Source organism: Kogia breviceps, chromosome 12, assembly GCF_026419965.1.
Source record: "Kogia breviceps isolate mKogBre1 chromosome 12, mKogBre1 haplotype 1, whole genome shotgun sequence".
Lineage (NCBI taxonomy): Eukaryota > Metazoa > Chordata > Mammalia > Artiodactyla > Physeteridae > Kogia > Kogia breviceps.
The window spans coordinates 56,730,330-56,752,919 of NC_081321.1; the positions used below are offsets into that span (position 1 = coordinate 56,730,330).

The 22,590-nt window shown below is 38.1% G+C and overlaps 1 protein-coding gene and 1 pseudogene across 3 annotated transcripts in view; one reads left to right on the forward strand and one right to left on the reverse strand.

Annotated features, from left to right (window-relative positions):
- The window catches only part of LOC131766216 (cleavage and polyadenylation specificity factor subunit 6), an 84,694-nt gene extending 62,328 nt beyond the window's left edge, over nucleotides 1-22,366 (forward strand). Inside the window, exons 2-6 of one of the 3 annotated variants that reach the window (XM_067009723.1) lie at nucleotides 7,852-7,890; nucleotides 15,875-16,114; nucleotides 17,339-17,503; nucleotides 20,038-20,116; nucleotides 21,438-22,366. In XM_067009723.1, the coding sequence (XP_066865824.1) occupies nucleotides 15,979-16,114; nucleotides 17,339-17,503; nucleotides 20,038-20,116; nucleotides 21,438-21,504 (447 nt within the window). In that variant the 5' untranslated portion in view covers nucleotides 7,852-7,890; nucleotides 15,875-15,978 and the 3' untranslated portion in view covers nucleotides 21,505-22,366. Of the gene's footprint in view, nucleotides 1-7,851; nucleotides 7,891-13,328; nucleotides 13,376-15,774; nucleotides 16,115-17,338; nucleotides 17,504-20,037; nucleotides 20,117-21,437 lie in introns of those variants that run through there. The other 2 variants (XM_059080275.2, XM_067009722.1) reach the window with 2 other exon arrangements.
- Nucleotides 3,132-3,953, reverse strand: LOC131766227 (cytochrome b-c1 complex subunit Rieske, mitochondrial pseudogene; annotated as a pseudogene).
- Nucleotides 22,367-22,590: the final 224 nt, after the last annotated feature.

Consider the following 22,590-nt stretch of genomic DNA (forward strand, 5'->3'; position numbering starts at 1 on the left):
CCAGGGAATTCCCCCACCAAGAATTTCTAATCATAAAAAGTAGTTACTCTTGCTGTATCTCAGGAATTCTTAATTGCTGACTTCCCCCCTCCCTATATTTGTGTCTAGATATATAATGGAATTCTTTTTAAAAATTGGAACTCCTATTTATTGTTGTAAATGTTAGAGAAGTCACACTATGATGTGAATGCTTCACTTTTCTAAGTTAAGAATTTACAGCTCCAGGGCTTCCTTGGTAGCGCAGTGCTTAAGAATCCTCCTGCCAATGCAGGGCACATGGGTTCGAGCCCTGGTCCGGGAAGATCCCCCATGCCGCGGAAGAACTAAGCCTGCGTGCCACAGCTACTGAAGCCTGCACACCGCAACTACTGAAGCCCGTGCGTCTTGAGTCCGTGCTCCGCAATGAAGAGTAGCCCCTTTTCGCCACCACTAGAGAAAGCCCACACACAGCAATGAAGACCCAACACAGCCAAAAATAAAATAAACTTATTAAAAAAAAAAAATTTTACAGCTCCAGCCCAGACCCTTTTTTCTAAAGCTGAAAGATCAGAGGACCCAGGTGCCTACCAGACACATCGACTTGGGATTTCAAACACAACATATTAAAAATTGGACTTATCTCCTACCCACCCTCTCCTCCTCTAAGTTTATTCACTGTCCTGTATTCCCCATAATTGGCCTGCCAGAAACAAAAAAATCAAGGTAGCTTTCCCCCTCTACCTTGCATCTCCCCATCCAAGCAATCCAAAAATTCCCCTGATTCTGATCCTTTGATATCTGTCCTATCTGTCTCCTGTTCTCTGTACCTCCTGACTGCTTCTATCTTGGTCTTTCATTATTTCTCTTGTAGATTGTGACAGCAGTTTCTCAAAGAATTATATGCAGTCCACAGTCCTCCTAAGAGACCATGAATTGAAAAAAAAAAAAAACTTTTTTCCCCCATTTTTATGGGCTAATGATGCATAACTCCATATATTTTCATCTGTATATACAACAAAGGATTAATTGTTAATAACCACCTACATGAGTTACTAAGGATTACTGAAATTTTGTGTTAATAAGCTAAAATTAGCACACAAATAGGATTTACCAATTAAACTATACCCTATAAAGAAGTCTGGTAGAATGCAATGTTATTGTACATCAATAGTTGGAATTACCCTAATTTTCAGAAAGGATTCCTTGTTACCATTGTCATGGTTTTCAGTTCCTGCTTTTTGGCTTTTTAACTATAATTTCCCATAAATGTACATTAATATCATAGTGCTTTAGGCTTATAGCTACCCTTAAAGACATATATTCATTTTGATTCAAATATTAATCATTCACAACCCTGATGATAAAGTAGATGTATATTTAATCCCATCAAACTTTGGTTTAAAAAAAATGATACTTCATCCTAAAGACTCAGTACTTGTTTCTCAGGAAAGCGGCAACAGTAGGGTAAGGTATTTTATGGGATCATTTCTTCCCCCTGCAAAGTAGACCACAATCAAGAGTTTGAAGATCGTGGTCTTTATTACTATCTTGGCTTTTAACTCCTGCCTTCCTCCTCCAAACACACACACATTATCACTTTAGTCTGTACTACCAAGAAGGGATCTCTTTTGCACACAAAGTATAATTGTTTTAGACTTCCCTGGTGGTCCAGTGGTTAAGAATCCATATTCCCAATGCAAGGGGCATGGGTTCGAATCCTGGTCAGGGAACTAAGATCCTCATGCCACATGGCACTGCCAAAACAAACAAACAAGCAAACAAAAAAACAAGATATAATTGTTTCATATCTCTTGCTCAGAATATTTCAGTTTCAGCATTACCTTCAGCAATGATTATTAACATATTTAGGTGTTTTTCCCTTTAAGAATAAGTAAATAATAATTAAAGCTTTTGACATTCTTCTGAGAAAAACTTACATATACACATACACACAATAAAATCTTATACAACTTAAGAGGTTTTGCAACACCCCTGAAGCCCATCCACAGTTCTTCTAGGAATTCCTCCCCCAGCCTATACAAGTTACAAATTGAATCTCCTTTGAATAGAATAAAAGGTCTTTTGCCTACCTAGCCAAACTCTTTACTTCCACTCCCCACTTTAAAAGGAATTTCTAGAACATACTATGTTCTCTCTTATACCTCTTTTTTTTAATAAACTTTTAATTTTAGAATAGTTTGAGATTTACATAAAAATTGCTAAGATAGTACATATAGTTTCTATATTCCCCAAACCCACTTTCCCCTATTTTTCACATCTTACCTCAGCGTAGTACATTTGTTACAATTAATGAACCAATATCAAAAAGTTATTAGTAAATAAAGTTCATACTTTATTCAGATTTCCTTAGTTTTTACCAAATGTCCTTTTTCTGTTCTAGGATCCTATCTAGAGTACCACATTACATTTAGTTGCTAGGTTCTTTTGGCTCCTTTTAGCTCTGATAGTTTCTCAGACTTCACTTGTTTTTGATGACCTTGACAGTTTTGAGGGGCACTGATGGGGTATTTTGTAGACCGATGCTTAACTGGGATTTGTCTTATGTTTTTCTCATGACTAGGCAAGGATTATGTGTTTTGGGGAGGGAGACCACAGATACCATTTTTATCACATGGTATCTAGGATACAATCTATCAACATAACTTATTACTGTTGATATTAACCTTGATCCACTGGCTGAAGTAGCATTTGTCAGGTTTCTCTGCAGTAAAATTACTCTTTTTGCTCCTTTCCATGCTATATTCTTGGGAAGAAAGTTACTGTGCACAGCCCACACTTAAGGAGTGGTTAGTTACACTCCACTTCCTTGTGGGCAGAGTATCTACATAAATTTTCTGGAATACTTTGGCATGGGAGATTTGTCTATTCTCCCTTTTCTTTGTTTTTTTCTTTTTTTTCTCTCCATACACCAGTCTGTAATTTTTAATTAGAGTTACCTATCACTGTACCTTTGAAGTCTTTGAGCATAACAGTGTTTAACTGGCTTTATTAGGTGAATGCTTGAAAGTATTCAACATAAAATCCAGTTTACTTCACATGTTCGCAAACACATTATTAGCAATTCTTAAATATTTCAATTCAACTAATTTGAGGTACAGAAGGCTTGTTCTCAAGTAACTCTTCCGAGGTGACACGAAGACTGAAAGAAGCCTATGACTTGAGTCCAGGTATCTAACCAACAATCACTATATCATCACTGGTGAACTCATATGAGGGAACTTCAAGGTTGAGAGGTGCAGACCCCTTCCTGATCCTGCCAGATGCATCATAGTGTGACCCACGGCAAGGGCAATAATAACCACCAAAATCTGTATTTGCAATGGGTACACAACCAAGATGAGTGCAAACACCTATCAAGACAAACCATTCAGGTTTCTTTACTCGTTCTAACTCATGCTGTGAGTCCCTCAACTGGAGTACTTCAACTGCAGCTTTCTGGTCAATTTCCTTGGTTCTGTGGCGCACAAACAGGGGTTGGCCTCTCCATTTGAAAGCCATGTTCTTGCCCTCTGGAATATCGGATAACTTGATTCCGGTTTTGGACATGGACAACACATCAGCAGAAGCATTCGTGCTGGAAACGAACTGAGAAACGACATTCTTGGCAGCATACGCGACACCCACAGTAGTTGCAGTTACCAAACAGGAGAAACCTTTTCTAGCCTCACTGCTCTGTTGTGAAGACTTTGTACTATCTAACACTCGAGTGTGACGTTAGAGAAGTCAGGCACTTTGATGTTCGTATGGGAATAACGAACAGAAGCAGGGACATTGAGGCCCACGGAGGCGACCAACGGCCGGCCTGCGTGGCCTGGCCACTCGGCGACTCCCAGCACAGGAAGGACTGCTTCAGGTCCAACACCGGCGACTCCGAGGTGGCGGGTACCGCGGCCTGCACTAGTGGCCAACAGGACGGGCGCGAAAGGGCCCAAGCGGGCGCCAACCAACGACATGGTGACAGCAGCTCCCTCCCTTTCCTTTGTTTTTAAAATTGTTTTACCTCCATCTGAAATGATGAAATAACAAAACACTCCCAGGATTTCCATGGCTAAACGCGCAATGTATTTCTTGTTCACGCCACAATGTCTATCATAGTTCAGCAAGTGGTTCTGTTCCACACAGTCACTCAGGCACCTGAGCTGACAGAGGTTTTACCAACAGGTAGCTACACCTTCTGACACATACAACTTCACCAGCTGCCAAGGCAGATAGAAAAGTACTGGAGTGTTTTGCACTAGCACTTAAATGTTTCAGTTTAGAAGTGACTCATCATTTCTACCCATAGCCCATTGGCCAGAATTAGTTACATAGCTCTCCCTAAATTCAAGGGAGTAGGGAAGTATAATCCTCCCCTGTGCCTGGAAGGAAGAGAACAGACATGGGAAGTTCCTATCACAAGTCTCCTACCCCAGTTGCCCACCAAACAAAATCCTATTCTCCCTCCAATTCTCATCCAGCTGAAATGCTGTGAAGCCTTCACTGTCTCTTCCCCACTGACTTCAGGTCCCCTCTGTGCTCCATCAGCCCTCTGTGCAGACCAACAATAAAGCAACTATATATTGGATTGTAATTGTTGGTTTGCATGTCCTGTTAGAGGCAAACAGTCATGCCTTTTCACCTTGGTATCCTCAGCATTAACATGATGCCTCTAACATAGAAAGTATTCAATCAATCAACTTTTTTTATTATTATTATTTTTTAAGCTTTTATTATTTATTGAATTAGTTAATGGACAAATTCCTAAACTTACAACCAAATGTACACAGAACCTTCTTCCATAATACAATTATTCATGTATAATTGCTTGACAATTGAAGTAGAAATTTTTTTCCCTTACTATAGTGAAGCATTGAATAATACCTTCAAAATTTTTGACATATATTGGCATGAGGAATCCTGTGTCTCAAACATATTGTCTTATTTCTAATTTATTCCAGAGGCCTGAGTTAACTCTTTATAAAAAAATGATTCTTTCTTTAAAATTCTAGGTTACCTTTTTGTAAGTGTTTTCTCGTGTTGGAGAAGCACATCCTTATGTAGTTTGTGGTTGGTTTTTATTTGTAAGTTTGTATTATTTCCTTGCATCATTTGGAATATCAAAACACTGTTTTAACACAGGTAGTCGAGAGAGAAGAATAACACCTTAATTGTAGGTGGAATGCATTTTTTTATACAGTGAATTTACCAATTTTGTTGACTGTCTACACTGTGCACATGAGTGTGCTTCTTTCTGAGATGGCAGAGGAGAAATCTTAAAGGAGCATAAGTTCTCAAAGAGCTCATCATGATGAATATGAGGACAATATGGCAGCAAACCACAGAATAGACAATAAAGTCATAGATTACATGTGATCGACATATGTGTGTTACAAACTCTGAGTCCTCTGAGTTCAGGGTTGGCATGCTCTGGATGCAAAGTAGGTTGGAGGGGAGAGAAACTGGACATAAGGAGACTACTTAGAAAGCCATGTCAGTAGTCCTGTCACAAAATTCAGATCTAAACTAGATTTCACATACCAGAGTACATTGAGGATATTTGACTTGCAGTGAAGTGAATTTCTTACATGAGGAAGATATTTTAAGTGTAGTTTTTCTGTATTTAGGTTTATTTTATTCCTATTATTTTTCACAAAAATTAGTAGTCATGTTTGTATGTATATGTGTAAACTTTTCCATTTTACAAGATAGTATTTTTTTTTTTTTTTTTTTTTTTTTTTTTTGTGGTACACGGGCCTCTCACTGCTGTGGCCTCTCCTGTCGCGGAGCACAGGCTCCGGATGCACAGGCTCAGCGGCCATGGCTCACGGGCCCAGCCGCTCCGCGGCATGTGGGATCTTCCCGGACCGGGGCACGAACCCGTGTCCCCTGCATTGGCAGGTGGATTCTCAACCACTGTACCACCAGGGAAGCCCAGAAGACAGTATTCTTATGAGGCAACTGAAAATTATCTTAAGTTCCTAGATGTTAAAGCATCCATTCATTTTTTTTTAAGCAGGTTAGAGTTTACCATTCTATATTTGTATAGTATTTCTAATTTACTAAGTTACTCTTTAATTGAAAATCATTTTGAATCGGCAGTCAAAGAAACTATTTTCCAAAATAAATGTGTAAGGCACTGATAACTAGCCCCCATCATCTTTGGCTCAGGTCATTGTGAGACCTGTGTGTAAGTGGTGCTATGTTTGTGAGTTCATTTCCTTTCTGACTGAGTTGGAAATAGACCACTCCCATGGCAGCAAACCAGCCACCTCACAGAGGTATGATATTGACCTGAGATGGGGGACTGGGGTGAGAAAATGTGTGGCTGCATCTTAAACAACTTAGAGTGATGTCAAAGGGAGAACAGCACCATCTTCAATTAAATGTGTACATATAAATTGTTGTTAATAAGAAGTTAAGCATATTATCTTATTTGCTTGCCAAGGGTAGCAATAAAATGTTTGTTTGTCGAGAGGGGGGAAAATACAACCCAAATACATGACCTTATTCCCCTATTTGCAACAATTTCTTCTCTCCTCCCCCAACATTTTGTGATGTTACCAGAGCTATTGTACGGATTGAAATAGTTTTCTAGTTCAGTGAAAGAAGTTTAATGATTATGCAGTTACACTGGCACAAATAAAAAGATCAAACAAACCTGAAATCCCAAAGTCATACTTAATAGAGAAGTGAAATCAGAATACTCTTCTGGAAAGAGGAAACTAAAGTGGGAGCATTTCCATCTCTTTGTAAATAAGACTGTTTTAACACATGTTTGAAAAGTCAGTTACTTATTTCATTATAATTTCTCAATGATGAATACCCAATTATTGTGTAAACTGAGAAAGAGGATTTTGTAACCTGACAGGTCGTGGGAAGGGAAATATTTGTTCATAATGTGAAGAGGGGCAGAAAAAAAAAAGGGGGGAAGTGAAGTGAGATCCAGCCTAAGTTCTGATTGCATAATGATAACAGAAGTAATAGAACAAAGAAAGTATTCACAAAGAAATCAAAAGCTTGCCACAATTATCAGTTGTTCACATATCAAGAATATTGATTTTTAAATAGTCTCTTAACTGTTCCATGGCATTGCCTGGTGTTAGATCAACCTCTTAGAGAAAAATCACACCTTAAAAAATAAATACATAAAATGGGTTTGCAGAACTATATCGGTCGCTAAAATCAGACAAGAGGTAGACAAAGGAGTTAGAGTGTGTCAAAGGGTGAGAATTGGGTCAAGGTAGAATTTCTTCCCATTCACTTCAACTTTTACAAGGTAATGTGGTAAACTGAAAAGACCATGGAACTGACCTGAATCCAAATCCCAGCTCTTCAACTCACTAGCTATATGTCTTTGGGCAAGAGACTTTTCTTCTCTGGGACATATATTTTTTCATCTGTAAAATAGATATAATACCTACCTTTAAGACCCCTGTAAGAATTATAAGTAATGTTTATTAAGTGGTTAACACTTCATAAGCATTTGATAAACAAAAGCTAGTATTATTTACCTTTCCTTTTCCCCTGTATCTTGAACTGGTCTGGATAATCTCTAATCCTGATTATTCAAACCTCCTAAATATCTCTGAAACCTTCCCAGTTCTGTTACCCACCCCCACCTTTGTCTGCCATCTGGATTCCTTGCCAGTTTTCTAGCAGCGGTCCCTGAATCCAATCTAGAGTGTTTTGTTCTGTTAAGATTTTGATCCAATTACTCTCCAGTTTAATACTCATGAATAGTTTCCCATTGTCTTTGGGATTAAGCGCTAAATCTCACGGTCGGGGATTAAGCTTCCAGGTCTGGTCCTGCTCACCCCTCCAACTTTCTCTTTGCCACCGGATATCCTAACTTTTCTTTCGTTGTCTACATAGTACCCTGAGGAAACAGCAGGAATGAAGACAGAGAAGAGAGTGAGTACGTGGCAAGTATCAGGAATGGTAAAATCTCCTCTATGACTGGCAGTAAAGTACATGGCAGATTACTAGGCTAGTACTATTTTTTTAGGCTTAATGATCAATTGATGGGTCAGTAACTTGTGGCTCTGTGCTAGAGCACAGTAACCAGAGACTCTTACAGCACAGTATTGCTACCATATTAGAAATAATTTCTCTTGTGTATGTTAAATAGTATTATTTTTTCTCGGTATGAACCAACTACCTGACTGAAAACACAAAAACAGCAAGACCATAGAGAAAATTAAGTACAAAAATTAGATGATTTCTGGAGTTTGGATGGTGTCAGGGAACACAGGAAATTATCTCGTTTGATCTATTTTGCAAAGAATGGGAACTTAAATTGGGATATAAGTTATATATCTTGATATAAATGGGATATCGAGAGCTAAAAGAAGAGAAAGTGGTCACTAATCCTTGAGGCAAAAAAATACAGTGGTCTGGATTAGGCAACCCAAACCATTTACCATTTTTCAATGACCCATATACCTGAGGGGCCAACAAAGTGCCACCTTTGGATTGGGGTCAAGCACTGCTCCTAAGTCAGGGAATGTCCCCACAGGGAGCCACTCTGACCTGTGGCCAGGCTGCTGGACTTGCAGGGAGCAGCTGTGTGCTGGTCCTGTTTCACAAGGCTGTTACATGCTACATTAGTTGAAGAATTTACTCCACCTTAACCTTTCAACATGTGGGCTCCCCCAGAGAGCCCAGCGGTGTTCCTCACCGCAGCCCTTCCAACTGCCCCACCCCTCCAAATTCTCCTAGCCGCCATGCTGTCACAGCAGAGATGAGACTAGGTCCTCTGCACCCCTGAGCCGAACTACACAAGGACGGCATCAGCTGGAGAATGCAATGAGTGCAGCTGCCCTGACCGTGGTCTCCCAAGGTCCATAATGGCTTCAAGAAAATGGCACTGCTTCACTAACGAGTGATTATTTATACCTTTTGACAAAACTCATGCCAATGCCTCTTTTCATGAATACAGACAGTTTTGATTTACCAGTGTCAGTTACTTTCCAAGGTTATCCTATTTTCATACAGTTTTTCATGTCCCTCATATACTGACACAAATAGATTTTAATTTTGTGCTAATAGAGAAAAACAGGATTGTAGGAATGACAACAAAAAAAGTGATGGGATAGATGATAGCAAAACATGATTATCAAGACAGAGTGGTCTGTCCGTAAGGTCTGAGTCACTGAAAACTGAAACACCTAGGCCTACCTCCAGAGTTAATGTTTACCTGAATCATGACACCAAAGAGCCATTTTCAGGAAAATAGTTTCATCTCTAGGGCTCCCAAGAGCCATCTCACTTCCCACTCTCCAATCCCATTCAGAGCAGGTAAGTGTAGATCAAATAGTGCAGTGGGTATAAATTTGCTCTACCATAAATGGCTGCAAGAAACACCACTTTGCTTTACTTTTCTAGATCAAACAAAATTTGTCTGTAAGCCCCACTTCCCCAAATGGTGAGTCAGTGATCGTCTTTTTAAACTTCTTTAGCTAATCCTCTGCCCAGGAGCTTCCAAGCATCTCAAGAAACTACAAAATCCAGAAAACTTGAGGAAGACCTTAGAGTTTTGGTCCATCACTGAGATGTTCATACGGTGGTCATTACCCAAGCTGATGTGGTTCATTTGCAGGCAGAAGCTTCTTTTCAAAGCGTCATTGATTCCCAAGGCAGGGCAATTTGTGTTCAATTTCCCCAGCAACTACATGCCATCCAAGAGACCTCTTGCCGTTGCTCTGGGCCCCCCATGGGAGTGGGATGCAGGGCCCTGCCACCTTTTAAGCCTGCTACCACTATTATCTTAGATCTGGCCAAATTTGCTTCCTCAACACCCCTGGCCTCAGGGAGTCTCCTCCCCAGTTTATCCTCCTTCAATGATATAGTCTCCCAAAGAAAAAACCTGGATGGGACATAGTGTTCCAGGAGCTTGGCAACTTGTGCTTTATTCCAAGGAATATAAATTCTATTCTTGTAAGAGTATATTTTAGCTTTTAGAAAAAATTAACTCTACAATAATAATGATCCTACCAAAACAGCATTGTTCCAAGATACTCTCTCATGTTTATCTTTATATAGCTTATGTGCCATTTTAATGCGGCTCATGAAGCTCAGTGAAAATTAATATTTAACTCCTTTCCATTGAAGCTTAAGAGATCAATGATCTGGGTACAGAAGAGCTGTATAGGAGAAATATAATTTTAAAGTTAAATGGCAGACTATTTCTACAAATATGGCTGAGTTCATATACATAGAGGGACGTCGAGGACTTCAAAATAATCATTGTTTTTTTTAGTGATTCTGCACATTCCTCTGTGTGTGTGTAATTATTTATTATTTTGCTAATTGCAAAAGTAATATATGCTGAAAGAAGAAAACATGGAAAATGCCAAAATATACAAATTGAGTAAAAATTCTGAAGAGTATTCATAAATAACCACTGTAAACATTCTGGTGTATGTCTTTTAGTTCTTTTTCTTACATAATACATTTTAAAACTCTTTTTATCATAAAATACATGTATATATTTTTAAAGTCAAATAAAGTGTTATAAGTTTAATGATGAAAAATAGCCCTAACCTTTCTCATCCAATTCCCAACACTAGAGGTAATAATCCCTTTCAACTTATTTAGCTATTTTTAGCTTCTTTTTTTTTTTTTTTTTTTTTTTTTTTTTTTTTTTTTTTTGCGGTACGCGGGCCTCTTACTGCTGTGGCCTCTCCTGTTGCGGAGCACAGGCTCCACGGCCATGGCTCACAGGCCCAGCCGCTCCGCGGCATGTGGGATCTTCCCGGACCGGGGCACGAACCCACGTCCCCTGCATCGGCAGGCGGACTCTCAACCACTGCGCCACCAGGGAAGCCCTATTTTTAGCTTCTTTAGCTATATTCTAGTATTACAGCCATATATCTCAAGAGCATGATTATTCTACTCAGTTTTTATTTTCAGTCATAGACATTTTCTATTTATTTCCACCCAGGAAGATGAAGATTTAGCTCTCTCTCAGCTCCCCTTGCCTTGTTGTTCCCCTTTACAAGCATGCACAAACACTCACAGATGAGTATAATTTGATGGTATAATTTGGTTGTATTTCTATTCTTAAGTTTTTTTGGTTTCCTTGGAGTTAATAATTGCCTTACTTTTCTGTTTGCTTAGTTTTCCATGTACTTATTCATGTATTAATTTATTACCCAAAGTCTCAGCCAGAGTTGTCCAACTCCCTTCAATAGGTTCAGACATTCCAGGCCATCTCTTCTGGTTTTCCCCAGGGAGTCCACAGGGACACTTCTCCCTTCATCTCTATAATTTCCCTTCTCCTCTTCCCTGTATTAGAACCCTGTTTCCTAGAACCCACATCTTCTATCTTATTTGCTCCTTTTACTTTTTATTTATTTATTTATTTATTGGCAGCACTGCACAATTTGTGGGATCTTAGTTCCCCAACCAGGGATTGAACCCGGGCCCTGGCAATGAATGCACCAAGTCCTAAGCACTGGATTGCCAGGGAATTCCCAAGAATACATCATTTTGTAATTTCTAGAGACATATGCCTTTTCATGGTACAATTTTTTTAAAGTGGCAAAAAGAACATGTTATTAACAGACCCAAATATCTTTAGTTTCTCTGTAATAAGAAGTCAAAAGCAGATAACCTTAACCTATGTTTGGCAATTAATGTTTCAGTATTTTCTCTTATTTGGAAATTATCTAGATATTCATTGAATATCCATCATTTACAGTTAAGGTTACGAAAAGATTTTGGAAACTATTTTTAAGCAGACATATTTTATAGAACATAATGATTGTTGCAAAATTCATTTACAAACTTTTCTCCCACTTACATCCATTTAATTCATGTGTTCTTAACAATTATTCTTGAGTGGCCATGAAAATTTCATGAGATATGAAAAGTTAACCATCATTTTAAGTTATTTTTGTTGTTGACAAATTAGGCAAGTAGCAAAAATCACAGAAGCAAAGAACCTGAACATTTAAACATGGCTTTTTTTCCCCTACCATGTTGACGTACATTAAGAAAATCATTTTTATTGTAACTATTTCCTTAGGTTAAATTTCTAATTTTATAATCTCAAGCATCTAGTAGAGATAACATAAACTTACTTGACTAGTCTTAATTTATATAAGTGCTTGTATTTTCTTTAAGCCAATTAAATAGAGCTCTTTTGCAAGTTTTTCTCCAGAGGGAGAAAAATATCACATATACATAACATACATATATAGATATACATAGACACATAGACAAATGCAAACAGAGATATTATAGATTTCATTTAAAAATTTTAGCCACATATCAGGTACAGTAGTACAAAACTCACTAGCTTATAAAAGAATAGTTGGATCTAAATGGTGTTTCTGGCAGATTGAACAAGTTAAGTTTACCTGCTCAGGTGGCTGAAGCTTTTACCAATATTTGTGGAAAAGACTTTTAAGAATTTTACTTGTCTTTAATACATGATCTTATAGAGGCTGTGGACAAAATTTGGGGCAAGGGAGCTTATGGAAATATAAAATAGAAGGTTTTTTGTTTGTTTGTTTTGTGGTACGCGGGCCTCCCACTGTTGGGGCCTCTCCCGTTGCGGAGCACAGGCTCCGGATGCGCAGGCTCAGAGGCCATGGCTCACGGGCCCAGCCGCTCCGCGGCATGTGGGATCCTCCCGGACCTGCATCGGCAGGCGGACTTTCAACCACTGCGCCACCAGGGAAGCCCTAGAAGTTTGTTTTTAAAACTCTCTCTCTTTTTTTTTCCAGTCCCATAGCTGCTTTAGCCAACAACTATCTTTGTTATTTTTTATTTTTAATAAATTCATTTATTTATTTATTTTTGGCTGCATTGGGTCTTTGTTGCTGCGCGCGGGCTTTCTTTAGTTGCAGCTAGCAGGGGCTACTCTTCGTTGAGGTGCGCGGGCTTCTCATTGTGGTGGCTTCTCTTGTTGCGGAGCGCGGACTCTAGGCATGCAGGCTTTCGTAGTTGTGGCACGTGGGCTCAGTAGTTGTGGCTCGCAGGCTCTAGACCGCAGGCTCAGTAGTTGTGGCGCACAGGCTTAGTTGCTCGTGGCATGTGGGATCTTCCCGGACCAGGGCTCGAACCTTTGTCCCCTGCATTGGCAGGTGGATTCTTAACCATTGAGCCACTAGTCCCAACAATTGTCTCTTTGGATGTTTACATTTCAAAGATATGGTAAGATCAATATTTCCAACGGACTGAAAAAGGATTGTAGGTTTTATCTAAGAAGGAACTCAGGCATATTTGCCTATTATCAGAAATCTAGGATAATTACTGTAATGTTTCTCTTTTCTTTAACGGTAAGATAGGATAGTTCATTGATTTTTTTTTTTTTTTTTTTTTTTTTTTTTTTGGTAGTGCCGGCCCAAAATACTGGGAAGGTCTGGACCTGGTGGGGTCTGCTTACAGAGTAAGGGACAATAAATCAACTCTTCGTGTGCATTTTCTGAACTTTTATCAAAGCTATTTCCTGGCTATCAATATTTACATAAGTTGTACACCTGCTTGAGTGCCACCTGCACTTCTTGACGTTTGTTCTCTGATTTTCCTCTCCTAATCTTGTTCAGGAAGTGTTTTGTTTTTTTCTCACACTAGCCAAGGTATTCCTCTGTATCTCTCTTCTTCCTTCCTTCCTTTCTTTCTTCCTTCCTTTCTTTCTTTTTTCTTTCTTTCTTTCTTCCTTCCTTCCTTCCTTCCTTCCTTCCCTCCTTCCTTCCCTCCTTCCTTCCTTCCTTCCCTCCTTCCCTCCTTCCCTCCTTCCCTCCTTCCTTCTTTTCTTCCTTTCTTCAATCTGATCTTCCCATAGGTACCAGTAGGACATCTGTTTAAGATGAGGGCTCTCTTAAAAATCCTTTCAGATGTAAAAGTCCAAAGCTTTAATATACCTATTTCAATTGTGACTCCAAACCAGTAAGTCTTTTTATGTCTTAAAACCAATTTCAAGGCTTAACCATGGACACAAAAGGTGTCCCCTAAGAAATGTAGCCCTCTCAAGATGCAGAGCCACTCCAGAGATAGCCTAAGAAAGCAAAGACCTTCATTGTCACAGGTGTCAAAGAAACCTCTATCTCCCACAAAGTGAGACACCTGAAATCACTGACCTACTTATCTGTGTTACCAAAAAGGGGATACTGGGATGAGAATTTTTCCCTCACAAACAAGGCAATGAAAGTAGAGCCAATAAAGGCCCCTTATGGACTGAGACCCTTTATTAAGACAAACTCCCCTGAGAGCCAGCATGGTTGGACAAAGAGAATGTTGCCTGTCACTTCATGTCTTAGTCTCTTAGCTGGCTGACTAGCTGCTGATGCAAGCCTGACAGACAGTCTGCACCCCCCAACTGGCAGAAACCAGAGGGAATATTCTCACTGGTTACAAAGCCAAGTTCTCAGTACATAAAATGAGACAAAAGGAGATTCTCATCTTATGGTTTTTCGTCCTTATGACAAATGACACAAAAGACAGAGACAAAGGAAAACATGACTTTCTGGGAGGCTAAGAATACCCATAGGTGTTGATTACCAACAACAAAAATCACAAAAGTTGTTCAAGATCTATCTTCACAAATGTTTTTCTCCTGCCACTGTGCATTTGGCAAGGAAGGGACAAGGAGATATGTTTATCCTTCTCTCTTGACTGTGCACTACAGACAGAGATCTGGGAGACTGACATGGTAAGAATTCTTACCTTCTGCTGGCCTGTTGTCAGTTATCCCATATCTAAACTATAGTCTCTAGGGAGAGTGGAGTGTTCCAGGCTTTTACTGTCCCATCACCAGAAACTGTACAGGAGGAAAAATTTGTTTCCTTTTACTCTTTTAGGTTTTTGGCTGGGGCTCTGGAACAAAAGACAGATTAACAGGAGAACAAGTTTATTAACATGTATATCTCATATATACTTATGAGAAATGCAGGGATGAGTAACTCAAAGAGGTGGCTAGAACTTGGACTTACATATCATCTTAACGAAAGGAACAATATATTTTTAGAGGAGCAACAAGCACTAGGCTTCCAAGGGTGGCAAATTGTGGGATCAATGATTCTGATTCAATATATAAGAAACCAATGGAAGATAATAGCTAGTCAGTAAATGTTGTTTTGTAGAGTCCTCTGGTGCTGTCTTGGGGCTAAGTGTCTAGGGTTGTAGGTGATTAATTTCTGCACAAATTTATGTTCTGCTTTCAAGAAAATAGGGGGAGGGCAGAGAACTTTTCTTGGATCTGCTTCTTTTCAGTTACCTTCAGCTCAAAATCATCCTCATGCAAAAGGGCAATATTTTTTGGTGACATATTCTGGTATTCTTCTGTAGGTTTTGCTATAAAGTTCCCTTGCTTTATAATGACCCTTTATGTTCTAACATGGAAATGTGAAGTAAGGCATTGTCAGAAAGGAGTTAAGAATGTTGTTCACATGAGACTTATTTATAATAGTAAACATTGATTTATAAATTAAGAGTTTACAATAGTAACCAAAAAAGTTAGTATAGGAATCTGGCTGAGCAACATGGTTTTGTGCTATATAACTATCAAGACAACAGAGTGTCGTGTTCTTTTGTGGAAAGTATATAAAGTAATTTTAAGTGAAAAGATGGAGACAATATAGTGAAGACACATAAAACAATTTAATGAAAATGAATATTAACTAAAGATTGGAGCTCGTTTGCAGTTGCGTAAAATGTTCAGTTTTTTTCCTTTATAGTTGCTGAAATTCATGATAAAAAAGGAGGAAGTTCCTCTTTTGGCAATAGTGCTAATCCCAGTTCTTCCTGAGCAATGTCTTTAAGCAATGTCATTTCATTATTTTCTTGCAGCTCATCCTTAGGACCTCAGAATATCCCTCTTCAAACCTAAGGAAGAAAACTTTTAAAGTCAGTGGACCAATAAACGGTTCCTGTTTTCCACATGTCTCAGAGGGTGGAGCTGCCAGACCACTCGAAGAAGAAGGAAGTGAAAAGCTGCTAAATACCAGGGCCAGCTCACCCTGGCCAGCCTGGAGGTCTGGCTTCTCAGTCAGCATGAAGGCTGTCCTTATTCTGGGGCTTCTTCTCCTTTCTGTCGCTGTCCAGGGCAAGATCTTTGAGAGGTGTGAGCTTGCCAGAACTCTGAAAAGACTTGGATTGGATGGCTATCACGGAATCAGCCTGGCAAACTGTAAGTTAACTCTTCTTCATCCTTCCAAATAGTTAGCCAGGTGTGGAACAGATATTCATAGAGGATGAAGAATAAGAAAGGGACTTTGAGTGAATGGATTTTTTATTCCTTTGATGGTTTGTACACTTTACAATGGTTGAAAACATCAACTTCCTTTAGAATCAGATGTACCAGGTGAAGGATTGAGGCAAATCCTATACCATTCTAAGCATGCCAGGACACGTTGTATGCTTCTAGTGCCACTAAATTTGCCAGCTGGCACATGTAAGCTGATTCAAAGATTCATTTGTGCACCGAGGATATGTCTATCAAGCCCTTGGTTGTTGGACTCCAACCATTTCCAGTTTGGATCTTGGGTTCTGCAAACCTGAGTAATGTAGTATTTTTTTCATTTTTAATCCCCTTACCATGATGTTGGGTTTTTAACAACAAAGTTTTTAAAAAATTACACTGAATTCTTAAAACAGGGACAGTAGGAACCTATTACCCTTCAATCAATATCTATATAAGTATTCCTGAAATGTAGCATGAAATGACATTTTATTATTCTTACTCTAGTTGATTATTTTTCATTTTCTTCCACAGAATTCAAGATCTGCCCTAAGTAAAAGTTACTCTATATTTTAGTCCATATCTGTCAATGTAATCACTGAATTTTTCAGATTGAATTCAGACATTTCCTCTCCATAACTATTTTTGAATGAATGAGCAAATGGCTAGATGGGTGGATGGATGACACAGTCTTTCCTATTCTATGACTCCTGTTGTCTGGATTCTAATTTGATATCCAAATTCACCTTTAGGTATCATAAGAAATTTTCTTTCTCTCAGAAAATCCTTATTTTTCCTAATAAAAAGCATTAGCATATGCATCTGCTGCTAATTACCAAACCCACTCAACATCTCTGTTGATTTTGCTATTCTAGGCTGAATCTCACCTGAGGGATGGGAGCAGGGGAAGGGTAATAGCAATGGAAGAAACAGCTATTTTAATATTTTAAAAAATATGTTACCTTATTTCATTAGTATTACCAAATGATTTGCTAACAAAAGAATTCTCTTAAGGGCCCTCTAACACCAAAGTGTTAAAATATTTTACAAGTAAAATACATCTTTATAAAGTCATTAGTAAAATAGAATTAGTTAAATAGAACTATATAATTATGCTATGAACTATAAATTATATGGTGTTGCTGTTTACTACTTAAAATACATTTTTTTCAGGGATGTGTTTGGCCAAATGGGAAAGCAGTTATAATACACGAGCTACAAACTACAATCCTGGAAACCGAAGCACTGATTATGGGATATTTCAAATCAATAGCCTCTACTGGTGTAATGATGGCAAAACCCCAGGAGCAGTTAACGCCTGTAACATACCCTGCAGAGGTAAGACAAGATAATGTTGAGTGATGGCACAGGATCCATCTGGTTAGACTTACAAAAATAGAGATTCAATACAAATGAAAAGGTCTTGAAGGGTTCATCAGGGACCTAGAAAAACTCCATCTTAACTTCTAGAAACTCTTTATTATTCTCATAATTCCTTAAGGAAGAAATTAAAGATCTGGTATCATAAAAGGTTGCTGTTTTCTAATATACAAAAGCTTCTGGAATGACATCACTTTATTATAACTGGACTTGTTGATGCTTTGTAAAGAACAATGCCAATTGGACATACGTACACTACCAAATGTAAAATAGATAGCTAGTGGGAAGCAGCCACATAGCACAGGGAGATCAACTTGGTGCTTTGTGACCATCTAGAGGGGTGGGATAGGGAGGGTGGGAAGGAGATGCAAGAGGGAGGGGATATGGGGATATATGTATACGTATAGCTGATTCACTTTGTTGTACAGCAGAAACTAACACACCATTGTAAAGCAATTATACTCCAGTAAAGATGTTAAAAAAATAAATAAAATAAAATTTTTAAAAAAGGAAAAAAAAGAACAATGCCATTCCTCCTACTTACCTTGTTTGGGAGGTTTAAGGATAATTTGATTTGCTGTCTTTTTTTTTTTTTTTAATCTACCCTCCTTTATTGGAAAATAAAAGGATTAGTAGTTAACCAAAGAGGAGGAATATGTGTGGTCCTTTTTAAAAAATTGTTTTTACTTTTTATTTATTATGAAATGTTTTAAATATATGGAAAATTAGAAACATTAGTATATTAGTATAATAAACATCAATATGCTCATCATGTACTTTAACAGTAAAACATTTTGTCATATTTACTTCTTTTATGTATATATTATATATATATATATATTTTGCTAAGTGATTTTAAAGTGAATTAGAAACATTATGACATTTCATTTCTAAATTCTTTAGTTTGCATCTCCAAAAAATATAGTTCCTGTATAAACATTGTTACTCTAACAAGTTAATTTACAGATTTCTTTAATTGGGGTGAAACAAATATTCTGTTCAGTTCCTTTTAAAAGAGAGATAACTCCAGGTCTCTCCACCTCATTACAAATAACTCAGTTTCATTTCTTTTTATGGCTGAGTAATATTCCATTGTATATATGTGCCACATCTTCTTTATCCATTCATCTGTTAATGGACACTTAGGTTGCTTCCATGTCCTGGCTATCGTAAATAGAGCTGCAATGAACATTTTGGTACATGACTCTTTTTGAATTATGGTTTTCTCAGGGTATATGCCCAGTAGTGGGATTGCTGGGTCGTATGGTAGTTCTATTTGTAGTTTTTTAAGGAACCTCCATACTGTTCTCCATAGTGGCTGTATCAATTTACATTCCCACCAGCAGTGCAAGAGTGTTCCCTTTTCTCCACACCCTCTCCAGCATTTATTGTTTCTAGATTTTTTGATGATGGCCATTCTGACCGGTGTGAGATGATATCTCATTGTAGTTTTGATTTGCATTTCTCTAATGATTAATGATGTTGAGCATTCTTTCATGTGTTTGTTGGCAATCTGTATGTCTTTGAAGAAATGTCTATTTAGTTCTTCTGCCCATTTTTGGATTGGGTTGTTTGTTTTTTAGTTATTGAGCTGCATGAGTTGCTTATAAATTTTGGAGATTAATCCTTTGTCAGTTGCTTCATTTGCAACTATTTTCTCCCATTCTGAGGGTTGTCTTTTGGTCTTGTTTATGGTATCCTTTGCTGTGCAAAAGCTTTTAAGTTTCATTAGGTCCCATTTGTTTATTTTTGTTTTTATTTCCATTTCTCTAGGAGGTGGGTCTAAAAGGATCTTGCTGTGATTTATGTCATAGAGTGTTCTGCCTGTGTTTTCCTCTAAGAGTTAGATAGTGTCTTGTACATACATCTTTGGGTACATCTCATTATTTCTTTTTTTTTTTTTTTTTTTTTTTTTTTTTTTTTTTTGTGGTATGCGGGCCTCTCACTGTTGTGGCCTCTCCCGTTGCGGAGCACAGGCTCCGGACGCGCAGGCTCAGCGGCCATGGCTCACGGGCCCAGCCGCTCCGCGGCATGTGGGATCCTCCCAGACCGGGGCACGAACCCGTGTCCCCTGCATTGGCAGGCTGATTCTCAACCACTGCGCCACCAGGGAAGCCCCAATTTCTTTAGGGTGAATATCCAATAGTAGAATTGCTGAGCAAAGAAGTGCTAGACCAGTTTCTGCTTGTTGGTTTGTTTCTGTTTTGTTTTGTTTTTTATAGTGCCTAATAAAAAGATAATCTTCTATCACATTAGTGAATAATTCCAGAGCTTATAATGACTTTGGTAAATGAGAAACAGAATGGTTTATTTCATGCCAAATGGGATGGAATGAAGAAAGAGTTTTCCCCCAACATTCACAGATACATGGACTCTTAAAAAATAATTGTAGTTGTTCTTTTCTCAGCCTAAGAGAATGAAGCTGGCTGAACCTAAACTTAAAATGAAATTTCTATGAGCGTTGTTTCCATTTCTCACCACTTATTTTCCAGAGTTGCTGAAAGATGACATCACTGAAGCTGTAAAATGTGCAAAGAGGGTTGTCCAGGATCCACAAGGCATTAGAGCATGGTATGCTTTTTTTTTCCCTTCCAGTTTTATTGAGATGTAATTGACATATAGCACTGTATAAGTTTAAGGTGTACAGCATAATGATTTGACTTACATACATCATGAAATGATTATCACAATAAGTTTAGTGAACATCCATTATCTCATGGATGGATACAAAATTAAAGAAATAGAAGAAAAAATGTGTGTGTGTGATGCAAAGTCGCAGGATTTATTCTCTCAACAACTTTCGTATATAACATACAGCAGTGTTAAAATTATATATATCATGTTGTACGTTATATCTTTAGTACTTATCACTGGAAGTTTGTAGTACCTTTGACTGCCTTCATCCAATCCCCTCCCCTCACACCACCCACAACCTCCACCTCTGGTAACCACAAATCCAACCTCTTTTTCTATGAGTTTGTTTGTATGTTCGTTTCTCTGTGTTTGCAGTATAATAGACCTACAACACTATGTTAGTTCCTGTTACAGAGCATGCTATGTGTTAATCATTAAAGGGAAGAGCTGTTTTACCCTACTGTTATGAGAGAAGTGAGGGAATATTTCCAAAGACCAACGCATGCTACTGAGAACTGAAAATTGCAGCTTTAGGTATATATGCTAAACAACGTATCACATAGAAACCATCTACACTAACTGATTCAGAATCTTATTCTTTTACTCCTCAATTTTTTTTAGGAGATTTCTAGAGATTTTTTCTTTTTAAAAAATGTTTATTTATTTATTTATTATTTTTGGCTGCGTCAGGTCCTCGTGGCAGCTCGCGGGCTCTTCGTTGCTGTGCACGGACTTCTCTCTAGTTTTGGCGCACGGGCTTCAGAGCACACGGGCTCTCTAGCTGTGGCGCTCGGGCTCAGTAGTTGTGCCACGCAGGCTTAGTTGCCCCGCGGCATGCAGGATCTTACTTCCCTGACCAGGGTTCGAACCCGCATCCCCTGCATTAGAAGGCGGATTCTCAACCACTGTACCAACAGGAAAGTCCCAATTTCTAGAGTTTTTAAGATTTTCCACACTCTATGAACTCCTTGTCATATCTTGAAATTATTTTTGTAATTAAGTAAATGTGGAATGTACTTTGCAGTTGTGGACTACACGGGACTCAACATTCTTCTTCAGCATTCTGTGCTCTAGTGAAGGCTTGGGGGGGAGACAGGAAGTACTTGGTATACATATCTCCATTTAATACTTGGATTGATCTGTAGCCTGTATTTCAGTATTGATAAACTATTTTGTTCTCCCAAAGGATTTGAAGTATATGTATTACAATGACGGTATGTTTTAACCTTATTACCATTTGTTTCATCTTTCTCTGCAGGGTGGCATGGAAAAGTCACTGTCAAAACCGAGATCTCAGGAGTTATGTTCAGGGTTGTGGAGTGTAACTGTGGAGTTTTCTTTCTTCAGCTCTTTGTCTCTTTTTCACATTAAGGAAGTAATAGTTGAGCGAAAGGTCATACTACCATTCTTTCAAACAAATAATGTTTTTACAGAAGCAGGAGCATATGGTCTCTCTTCTAAGAGGCTTAATGTTTACCTCATGTGTTTATTGTTTTATATTAGGCCTACAATATTTTTCGGTTTGCTAATAGAACAAATGCTGATGAATATTTTTCTAAAATCTTAATTATCAAATATATGTCCAGTACATTCAGTTCTTAATCAAAGAAATAACCCAGACTTAATCTTGAATGATATAAGTACTCCCCAATATGCAATAAAAATATAACCAAAGAATATGTTTAAACAAATTGATCTTAGGCAAAATCCCACTTGTGTAGGCATGTGACACCTTCATCTGTTCTGTCATTTCCAAAAACAGTAAAAGATAACCACTCTTTGTTGGGCAATATAAAATTTTAAAAAGAGCAGAATGTCAAGTGGCTAAAAATGAAAACAGCCTGAATTAAGAATTTTGTTTCCATAAAGTGTGACCTTTGATTTAAATGTTTTCTTAGAAATGTTGCATTTACACAGCTTTAAAAATAAACTCACAATTCATACATCAATCTATCTTATCCCTTTTAAAGAACTCATTTATGCATCTTGCTGGTCTTGAAGGAATATAAAGAGGGATTAGATGACCTGTTGCTTTTCCTTAATTTTATTAAATTAGATTCATGCATTATGACAAATTTAGAGGCAGATGAGTTTTTAAGTATTGTAATAATTGCTAATTAACGACAGGTGTGAAATTCTGCATGCTGTAAAAAATACAAACATTTTCATTAAAAGCTTTGCAATTCATACCTTGTCTCTTTGTTTAGAGCCGTTTAGTATCGCTGAAGAAATACATATGTATATATTTGGAAAAAAATGATCTGACACTTAGTATTTCCTACATCCTCACCTGTACTGAAACAGCTAGATATTGCTGGAAAAATCCAAAAACATGCTGACAGATGTCACTTTATTTTTTTTATTTTTTATTTTTTTGGCTGTGCCGCGCAGCTTGTGGGATCTTAGTTCCC